The following is a 10530-nucleotide window of genomic DNA, read 5'->3' on the forward strand; positions in this document are numbered from 1 at the left end:
CAACACTTCTAGAACCATGGAGATGCTGAGAGCCTGGGGGCCAACTGAGACTCTGAGGTTGAATCTTCCAGATTATAACCCAGAACAGGAATTCCTTTATTGCCCCAGTGTAGGTAGGCTGTACTCCGAAGAGTTCAGGGTGTTCTGGTCCAAACAGGAATGAAAAAGTGGGAGTGTTTCTCCATAATAAGCCACGGTGGATGGGGTTTCCCTTGTCCAGACACATCATTCAATATCACTTATCCATTCTTTTTACTCATAGAGTTGAAAAACACTTTCCAAGTAGAGCTCATTTTGTAAAACAGGATTTGTTCTAGAAAAGTGGTTCAGGCCTTAGCAAAACAGCTGCACAGATTAGATTCATTGCCAGTGGCAAGTTCCACCCCTTTCTCTGTCCCCTTCTTCCCCAACACTAGAGCCCTGAAATACTTGACACTAAAGTATCAGGGACTAGATGTGGTCCTTGTTTCAGGATCATATGTCTTTACATAAAGAATGGTGAGCTTTCAAGCATCAGTGGAAAAGATTTCTTGGTTCTTTCCTTTGAAATTACACCACCATAGATAAGCAATGGTCCACCTATGAGAAAAACTCTTTTTTTTTTTTTTTTTTTGGCAGCCAGAATCCTAGAGAATGTCCTAGGGATGTCGTATGAGCTGAGTGGGAAAGCTCAATGTGATGGTATGAACTCCATTCCCATGAGGCCATGAACCCCATACAATGACAAACTTATTTTTACATTTTCATCATGTCTAAGTGCCTTATTTTATTGCCTTGGACATTTCTGCACTTAGGAGATACAGAATGAGGAAGATGGAGTGAGTCCAGATAACCATTCATGGTCTCTACCTGACCATCTGTATGTCTAGATATAGCTCAGTGATTCCAATAGCTTCTGCTATTTCGTTTTGTTTTCTAAATTTTCTGTACACAGTAGGCAATCAATAAACGTCAGGTCTTGTTGCCCCTGTCTAATCTCATTGGTGGGCTTGCCCACAGATGTTCAATGTCAGTTGCTGTTACTTCTGTGTAGTCTTATTGGCATGGTTGTGCATACAGCAGGTGCTGAGCAGATACCAGCAAAGGCCAGCTGCTGTGGTTCATGTATGGTCTCATGACTGAGAATCATCCCGCAACTTGAGGGCAGTGAGGCACGAACACGGCTGCCCTTTCCATATGCAGCCAGTGAACTTGGCCATTGGTAAATTTTGCTCTGTGTACTGGCTTTTGGATTTTCAATTGTGAAACACCAGAGGGTCACTTCAGCCTGATACAGTCCACCTCTTCCGTGGCCGGCATGCCGCTGTTTTTGAGGTCGAGCTCCGCGCTGGACTTGCTTCCATGGTGGGAGGGACGGCAGTGGAGCTGCATCATCCTCTTGAAGTACTTCATGGTGTTGTTCTTGACGGTCACAAAGCACACGGTGTTGATCATGCTGTTGCTCATGGCGATGCACTCCACGACGTAGAAAGCCGTGAGGTAGTGCTTCTCCTTAACGAACACCGTGGGGAAAAAGTCGCGCACGATGGCGAAGCCGTAGAAGGGTGCCCAGCACAGCACGTAGGCGGTGAGGATACACATTAGCACGAGCACCGTCTTCCGGCGACAGCGCAGCCGCTTCCGGATCTGCTCCGTCTGGAAACCAGGAACTTCCTTGAACCAGAGTTCCCTTGAGATCCTGGTGTAGCACAGGGTCATGGTGACCACCGGGCCCACAAACTCGATGCCGAAGATGAAGAGGAAGTAGGACTTATAGTAGAGCTGCTGGTCCACTGGCCAGATCTGGCCGCAGAAGATCTTTTTCTGTTTTTTGACGTTAAAGAGGACCGTTTCTGTTGCAAAGTAGGCAGATGGGATGGCGATGAGAATGGACACCATCCAGACCAAAGCAGTCAGGAAGAAGGCTTTTTGAAAATTCATCCGCGGTCTCAAGGGGTGAACGATAGCGAGATATCTGGTGGAGGAGGGAAGCCATCAATATATGTGCTTGAGAACATTATTAGTTTCTAACTCATCCCAAACAAACAGAAAAGCAAAGTGTCACAATGAGTTCCCATGTACCTATTCTTCTGGCTTCGGCAAGCTTTGTCTTATTTTAGCAACATCATTTGGCATTTGGAGGAGTGGATGGTTCAGAGAGAAACAGTGTAGGACTGGGGTCAAACAACTGGAATGAATCCCAGCTTTTCTCCTGATTGGCTTTGGGGTCTGGGCTGAATCACTCAGTCTGTCTGAGATTTTCCCTCAACTGCAACATGGGATAAAATGACACCTAACTTGCAGGACTGCTGTGAACATGAAATATGATAATGTTTGTAAAATGCCTGGCATGTGGTAGGGGTTCAATAAGTACATGTGGCCTATTATTTTTATAAGTCCAATTGATACCACCTTGGTTTTCAATCTTGCCATTTTCCCCAAGAACATAATACTTTGAAAAATTTTCATTAGAAATATCTCATGCATTAGAGGTGAAAGAAGACCAGTGGACCTCAGAGAGAGGTGGAGGCCTTTCTCTAGGTAGTGGACTAGGACTGTCTGTCCCCAACCCCTGGTGTCATCCTGCATTACATAGCACAAGAGTAGAGGTGGGCTTGGGAATCTAATGAGAAGTAAATGACTTGCCCAAGCTCACTTGGTGCAGGGACCAGAATCCAGGTTCCTGATACAAAGCCCATCTCCTTGGGCTTTCTGAAGCTCAGATGAGAAGGTGGGTGAAGTCACCTTGACACCATAAAGCAAGGTTTTGCAAGGTCTTTTTACCAACTATCTACTTGGATGTGTTTCTTGAGGTTAACACTCTCATTTTAGGATCTCTATGACTTGAAATAACATCTCTTTCCGGCCCACTACACATGAACCTTGTTCTTTTTCTGGATGTGGCATCCAGAAATAACAGTAGGTAGCCCTTCTGATGTTTCTACATAGTAGGACAGGCATATTTACCAAGGGGTAAACTGAAATGCACAGGGAGACCTGTGCCTCTCCCACCCTGCCTATGTCAGGGTTCGCAGGTTTGTCTACTTCTGAGTATGCAGTGGTCCCCGTGCCCACAGATAAAAGCCTCATTATCCAACATCAGTGTCACAACAGAAGTGTGACCATCCATCTTATTCTTTTGCCTTATTTTTAGTTACTTTAAAGCCCAAGTGAAAAAGAGGGGTGCTATTTGTTAGGCTCCTCTATTGTAAGGCCTGAAATTCCACATGCTGCCTTGAAATCTTTGAGCCTCACAGGGCTGTAAAGTCCTAGCCATGAGTTTCCTGTTCTTCTGAGATGCACCATGCCACCCAGCAGAAAAGGCTTTCTGTTCTGCTAGTTCCTCTATCAATGGAACTAGCTGCACACCTAATCTCCAACCTAATTGGTTTCAACTCTCTGCCAGTGGACAAAAAGTTCAAACAAGCCAATCACATCCTTCCATGAGAACCAAGGGTCACCCCATCCTCCTGTCACTATAGAGCCTGCTGCCCACAGCCTCTGCTGGTTCATTCTATTCCTGAGGGCATGGTGTGCAGTGTCCTCCTTCCCTGGGCTCTGACATATCAGACAAATTAACGCTGTTGCTCTCATCTGTCCGGGGTCAGGTGTTGTGTGTTCAACCATCTCGTATTATTTAGAGTAGGAGAATCCTGCCTTCATTAATGGGGTGAGTAGGAGCTGGCCAGGATAGCACACCTGGACATCAACATCTTCTTCATGAAGCACTCCCAGACTATATCGCTAACATAATAATCACATGTTCCTCCAAGTTACTCTTGCCTATCACTTGATTATTCTAGTTTTTGTGGGAAGAAAATGTCTCTAAGGCCAAGGACTGTATCTTCTAATACTTTATGTTTCTATTACATAGGTTGGGCACATACAGCAGGACCTGCAATCTGTTGTGGATTTGCCAGGTTAGAGCAGATGCTGTTGGTGCCCTCTCATATCCCTTTGCTCTTACCACTTCCACACACAACTATTTACTTCCACCTGCTAACACCTACATTTCATTGTCTAAAGGTTTTCTCTGGCTTCCAGTCTTCTTGGTTACTTGCATGGAATTTTCAGAGCTGCCCTCACCAATGACTTGAGAGTCGGTGGATAAATACCCCAGCTCCCTTCTGCCTGTCACTTCTGGGAGAGTTCTGAGGTGATTTACTTTGACTCCCAGAGTTGCTTAGCTGAAATAAGCATCAGGTGCCCACAGTGAAACCTTGCTCAATAACACAGCCTATACTGACTGCCTTTCCTTGCCTGCCTCATTTCCATCTCCCTATAGGTGCTTCCTGGTGCTACCTGCACATGAATCTTTGTCTCAGAGTCTATTTTGGGAGTACACTAAACTAAGACACAGGTATAAGGTTCTGTGCTGAGCACTGTAGAGACAGAAAGAGAGAAGACTTGGTTATTCACTTAAAATACAACATTCTTTGGAAAAGACATACAGATATGTTTATTCATACACAGTACAAGATTGCAAAGACAAGTTGGCAAGAGATTATAAAGGCTCTGGAATGCTAGACTCAAGATTTAGCATGTATTCTGTTAGGCATTGCAACTTTTGGAAGTTTGTAAGCAATGAAATATTTTAAGAAGAATCCTCAATAATGATATTCTGATGCTTAATATGGATAAGCAGGAATTTCAGGGGACAGTCAGGAGGGGGGTAAAGAGGCATGTTAGAAGAGCATTATGGTGGTCCAGCTGTGGCTTGCTAAAAGACGAGGTTGGAGGGACAGTTGCCAGGATTTGGTGTAGGGCTGCACACAGAGGGTAGGTGGTTGGGTGAGTGTGAGACATGAAGAAAGGCAAAGAATGATGGTAATTTTTCCTGCCTGGCACTGGAAGAATGGTGGAGCTGCTGACTGGGGCAGAGCCGGGAAGCTGACTGGGCAGAGATGGTTTGAGGTAAAAAACAAAAAATGAAAAACCACTCTTTGTGTTGTAACAGGATGGTTGCTTCTTAAGAAAATCCTGTTACATAAAACACTATATTACAAACACACAAAAAAAGATTTTAATGGAACAAAGGAGATGAGGACAGTGGTAACTATCATTTCAATGAACATCAGAATTACTCAGGGAATTGGATAAAATTGCAGATTCATGAGGCCTAACCCAGGAATTCCCATTCAGCAGGGCTGGGTGGGGCCTAGGAATCTGACTGTGTATCACTGTAATAAATGACAGCTTGGGGAGTTTTGCAGTTCGTTGATGGGTACATTTCATAAATGTTGGTGTCAGGGCTGCAGAACCTCAGAGTTGCAATAATGAAATTTTTTTCTGCAGGAATTTTGTTTTAAAAAAGGAAGATGTCTCTTATGTATGTGTATGTTATAAAAAATAAACAATAATCAACCAGTTTGATTAAAAGGACAACAAACCTAAATAACACTGAGAACTAGGGAAAGACAAAAGGGTTGAAAGGAGACAAAAGGGAAAAAATATGATTAAAAAACACATTATCAAAATGAGTCTCAGCACAGCTCACAATGGTGGACTAAGGATGTGACATCAATCACTCCCCTCAAACAGAAGCATTGCTGGCCTACAACTGTTCACATAAATAAGACATGTCAGATTCATCATAAGATGCTATTAAAAATTTTACTTTATAAATCTATAATGGAGCAAGGACTTTTATTACATCTTATTCAAATGTATGCAGATGAGCAAATGGATGCATACAAAAAAGCAAAGGAAGCTTGTCCTTCCTTCTTTTCTGCAAACAAGTCCTGCTGGCTGATTTTAAACTCAGTTGTGCAGCAAAGGCATCAGAAATAAGAGTACATCTTGTATGATTCTATTTGAAGTTAAGGAACAGGCAAAACTTGCCCTGACTGGTATGGCTCAATGGATTGAGTGTGGGCCTGTGAACCAAGGGCCACTGGTTCGATTCCCAGTCAGGGCACATACCTGGGTTGTTTGGCCCACTCCCCAGGTAGGGAGTGCATGAGAGGCAACCACACAATGATGTTTCCCTTTCTCCCTCCCCCTCTCTCTAAAAATAAATAAATAAAATCTTTAAAAAAAAGAATAGGCAAAACTAAACTATGATGATAGAAATCAGATCAGGGTTGTGTGTGATGGGAGGATTGACAGGTAAGGGGCTTCAGGAAGTTTTCTGGGTGATGAAAATATTTTTTTTTTTGGTCTGGGTAGTAGTTATAGAAAAACTGGGTACATGCTCTCTTGATTGGAAGCTGCCTTGGTTAACTCTCATGTGGCTTCTAAGTAGTAAGCTGCCTAGACTTTCTGCTTTTGCTTTTGTATCTGATGTCACTCATGGTCATGTAACATGTCTATATCTGAAGCAGATGTGGTATCTGGGTCATGGCCCAGAGCTGGAGGGCTCAGGAGCCTCACTCTTGCTCACATTTGGGAGAATATGAGCCACAACTGGATCCTCTTGCCCCATAATAGATCTCCTCTTGCCCCATAATAGATCATTCACATCTGAAGCAATGCCAACAGTCAGAGCTGAAGTGAGGAAAGGGGCAGCCTGGCCCAGCTTCCAGCTTTACCCCTGCCCAACAGCCTCACCTGTCAATAGCAATGGCCAGCAGAGCATTGGTGGAGACGTAGAGTGACATAGTACGCAGGTAGTTGACAGAGGCACAGAGCATGTGGCCATGCTCCCAGGAGAGTTGGCGTACCACATAGTAGTCCATCTCAAAGGGGCAGCAGACAATGGCCACCAGGAAGTCAGAGATGGCCAGGTTAGCAATGAGCAGATTGGTGAGGTTGCGCAGCTTCTTATAGCGCGTGAGAGCAGCAATAAAGACAAAGTTGCCAATGCCACAAACCAGCATGATGCCTGCCAGTGCCACACCAATGATGATCTTGGCTGCGAAGAAGGTCTGCGTCTTGGTCATGTCCTCATCCTCATCCAGAGGGAAGTCGTAATCACCATAACTGAAGTTGAAGGGGAAGGAGGAGGCATGGTCTTGGGGTGGATTGAAGTTGGGTGCAAAACTAGTATTTCCATTCTGGGTGGCCATAATGAAGCTCGCAGGTGGAGTGGTGGTTGGAAGTCTTAGGGTCTGAGTACTCTGAGTTAAGGGTCCACACCTTCTGCTCTCACAATGTCAGTGAGCCTAGCACCCTGCCCACATCCTTGGGGAGAGTCAACATGCCATCCTGGATCCTGGAAGGATACAAAACCAGTAGACAGCATGCAGGAGAACACCTGGTAGCATCCCCACAGAGTTCCCCAGGTATAGACCAACTAGACCCAGACAGAACTAACCAGGGTACAGGGGAGAGGAGACACAAGATCTAGAAACTGGGAAATCCTCCACTGGCTATTGGGCTTTCAGGAGGGACTGGGCATAGGATGGACTGTACTCTTCAGAGACACTCAAGAAGAACGTGCATCTTTGCCTTTTTACCAGGGGCAAGGACCCCTCTGACTGCCTAGTCACCACTACCCCTCTTCCCCAGCAGCCTTCACAGGGGTCTTCTGAAAGTTTTCCAAGGTTGCTCCAGGCAGCTAGCCAGGCATTTATGGCAGTCACAATGTTGCACCCTCCATTGCTCAGGGACAATGAAGACGAAGGACTGGGATACAGCAAGGTCTTTCCTCCAAAGTAGGGCACAGCTCCCTCTGCCCTGGCCAAACCACGGACTTGGAAATCACCAAATTCATCTTCACATGGACAAGCTGAGTCATCTTGGGATAGTGAATTATGTTCTCTACATCCCAATTTTCCTGTAAACCAAACTCCTGCTGCCCAGCCCATGGCTTGGCACATAGTGGGGACTGGATAGGAATCTGTTGAATGAGTGAATGAGGATCCCAACCAGGATTCCACAGGTGGAGGGGGTTGTGGGTGGAAGGGCACTCTTCAGCTGCTACCCTGCATTCTGGGAACCACTTTAGAAAGAAATCCTTTGTCTGCTTCCCCTCCCTTCCTCCCTCCCTTGTCCCCTTTACTGGGCCCCCAGTTCCCTTTCCAATATCAGCCCTGACTGGGAAGCACCATGGCCTGTCATCAAGGTCTGTGACACTGAAAGTGGCTTAACTGAACACAGCCCCCCAAGGAGCAGGAATTGTCAGCGAGGACCCAGGAGGGCCTGCGGACTGAACTGTTCTTCATTGCCTAAGTCCTTTATATCTTCAAGATGCCCGCAGGAGAGGAAATAAAGTCTGTGAAGTACTGAGCCCTCAGGAGACAGGGTGCCGTTGGGTTCTAGGCAATGGAGTAGTCAGGAAAATAACCTGGACCCCCAACACCAGGAATGGGGGTCCCAGTCCTTCAGCTGTGAACCCCCTGAGCCCCTCCCCCTCAGCACACCTGGAAATGACTCCAATTGTGGGGGCCACGGGATACTGGTAGAAAGAAGTAGCCCAAAGTGGGCAGGAGGTATGGCCCGGCCCTGTGAGAGGAGGGGGAGAACCAGGGACAGGAACTGCCCGGAAAGGTTGGGACAGAGGGAGACAGGGAGACTCCAATTTGCAGCGCGCCCGCCAGCTGCATGGCAGAGGTAAAACATTCAAAGAAGTGGGGTTCAAGTCTGAGCGGCCTTCGCAACCCAGGCGTCCTCCCTCCCCGCTGCCTCTCAGAATCACGGGAGGCCCAATGCCTGAAGATAGTGATCAGCCCCAGACGGAGAAGCAGGAGTCCCGCCTTCTTGGTTACTCCGCTCCGCGGCTCTCCAGTCCCAGGACCCCAGAGGAGGGGGCGTGCATTGCATCCGGGCGGGACAGATCCCGGCCCGGTTTCCGCGGGATGCACTCCCTGCCTTTGACCAACTCGCTCCAGGAGTCCTCTCCTATCCTCCCCCGATTAACCTCCCAGCGCGGCCGCGCAGTTCCCAGAGGCGCCGCCCTGACAGAGGGGAGAATCAAGTCAGAAAATTGGGTTCGAAAGCAAAGTGTGCGGAGCCGCAAAGCGGGAAGAGCCCTGGAGTGGGGGTAGAGACGAACAGCGGGAATTTTCCCAGGAACACCTCCCCTCTTCTGCTCTCCTTTCAAGAAGGTGAGTCCCTGCCCACGCCCTTCCCTGCAGTTTGGCGCTCGCCCGGCAGCCCAACACCCGAGGGCATCCTTCACCCGCGCTCACACTCCCCAGTCTCAGTTTACCATCCGCTGCCCAGTTTCAGTAGGTCGGTGGGTTGGAGCGCTCTTCTTGCACCAGCTCCTCTACTTGGAGCCTACACACGCGCATCCGGAGAGAGGTGGGAGGTAAATCAGCCCCAATTCCCCCAAGAAATATGCATCGGCGCTCCCAGCCCGGGCGACGCCCCCGACCCCATCAATGGAGCTTTGGACTGCGCTGACATCAGCACTTACCTGCCTCGGCGCCTCCTCGGGCTTGCAGCGTGCTCCGTGCTTCGTGACCTAGTCCGCTCAGTTCCCGCCCCGAGGACCGGGATTTGCACTTGCAAAGGCTCTGTGTTGGGGGTGTCCCTCTTTCTTCCTTGCCCCAGCGCGCTTCCCGGGAGCGTCCGGGTCTCTTGTATTCCAGATGGATTTGGCGCTCGGCCTTCAAAGCTCTGAGAGTCTGGTACCCAAACTGATGCGCCCCGCCCCGTCCCTCGCTCAACTCCGCCCGGGGTTCCCCCGCCCTCTTCTGGTCCAGGCGGAAGAAGGGCGCTGGGCGCCAGCACCTGGTGCGCTGCGGAAGCCGGTAGCCGGAGCTCTGGCCGCGTTGGCGGGGATTTCCAGTCACCGGGGTCAGCCCCTCGCAGAGGTTTCTGCGCTTTTGTACCCTAATGCCAGTGGGAACGCAGTACCGGGTATAGCTGATGGGATTTGGAGGAGGCTGTAAGGCTCTCTACGCCCCACTGTGGCGCCCCACGGGGAGTGTGGCCGGTGCAGGAGCTCAGCGCCGGTCTTAAGCCGCGGCGCGTGGCCAGAGTCCGCTTGCGTTACTAGGTGAATCCTTAGGGAGGAGCCGAAGTGCACTCCCTCGTGCCTGAGAGCTGGTGCTGGGGATGCTCCAACAACACAGAGTGAGCTTTGTAGGGTGGTGGAGGAGGAGGAGGCTCTGTCGGAGGAAGCTGGGGGTAGAGTATCCTGCTCAGAGCTTTGGCCCTGAAGTCCTAACCAAAACTCTGCGCTGCCACCACTGCCACGTTCCTTGGCCATTCAAAGACCTTCTCAGCTGGGCTTCTGCCTGTGAGGAGACTCTGGAGCCCTTCACTTTGCTTCCAACAGGCTTTGGTTTTAGGCAATTTTCTTAAACCTCTCTGGTCCTTGATTTCCTTACACATTGAGGGTGGGGATTAAAATGTATGAAGAGCTGCTAGTTGTAATGACGGGTAGCTGGAAAGAGCAGAGGGAAGCTCTGGGTTTTCAGAACTGGAACTGGGAATGGTGGCAGGAGACTGAGGCCACCACGTTAAATCCCAGCCAATTACTGTCAGCTGGGAATATGGACTCAGCTTTGTCAGATCCTCCCATTGTTCCAGAGAGTCTGGAATCTCAGAACTTAATACTCTGCTGGCTTAGTTAAAACAGAACAATGAAGCCTGTGCTGGCGCCGAACAGCGTATCTCAGAATGAATACAGCCTACTGGGGAACTTAAAATTCCTAAAGT

General features: G+C 48.5%; 1 protein-coding gene across 1 annotated transcript; it reads right to left on the reverse strand.

The window, feature by feature from the left end:
* Positions 1-719: 719 nt before the first annotated feature.
* On the reverse strand, positions 720-9487 carry PROKR2 (prokineticin receptor 2). Its single transcript, XM_024559794.3, has 3 exons — positions 9281-9487; positions 6529-7132; positions 720-1954 (listed from the first exon to the last, which is right to left on the reverse strand). Exons 2-3 carry the CDS (start codon positions 6984-6986, stop codon positions 1258-1260), a joined length of 1155 nt encoding a protein of 384 aa, XP_024415562.2. The 5' UTR covers positions 6987-7132; positions 9281-9487; the 3' UTR covers positions 720-1257.
* Between the last annotated feature and the right edge of the window lie 1043 nt (positions 9488-10530).

The sequence above is a fragment of the Desmodus rotundus genome, chromosome 6 (genome assembly GCF_022682495.2).
Source record: "Desmodus rotundus isolate HL8 chromosome 6, HLdesRot8A.1, whole genome shotgun sequence".
NCBI classification, from domain to species: Eukaryota; Metazoa; Chordata; class Mammalia; order Chiroptera; family Phyllostomidae; genus Desmodus; species Desmodus rotundus.

Bases quoted from the DNA above. Each gene is read 5' to 3' on its own strand.
- PROKR2 (XM_024559794.3), bottom strand. From the start codon at position 6,986: ATGGCCACCCAGAATGGAAATACTAGTTTTGCACCCAACTTCAATCCA. The intron at 1,955-6,528 runs GTGAGGCTGTTG...CTCCTCCACCAG, and splicing joins CTGGCCATTGCTATTGACAG to ATATCTCGCTATCGTTCACC.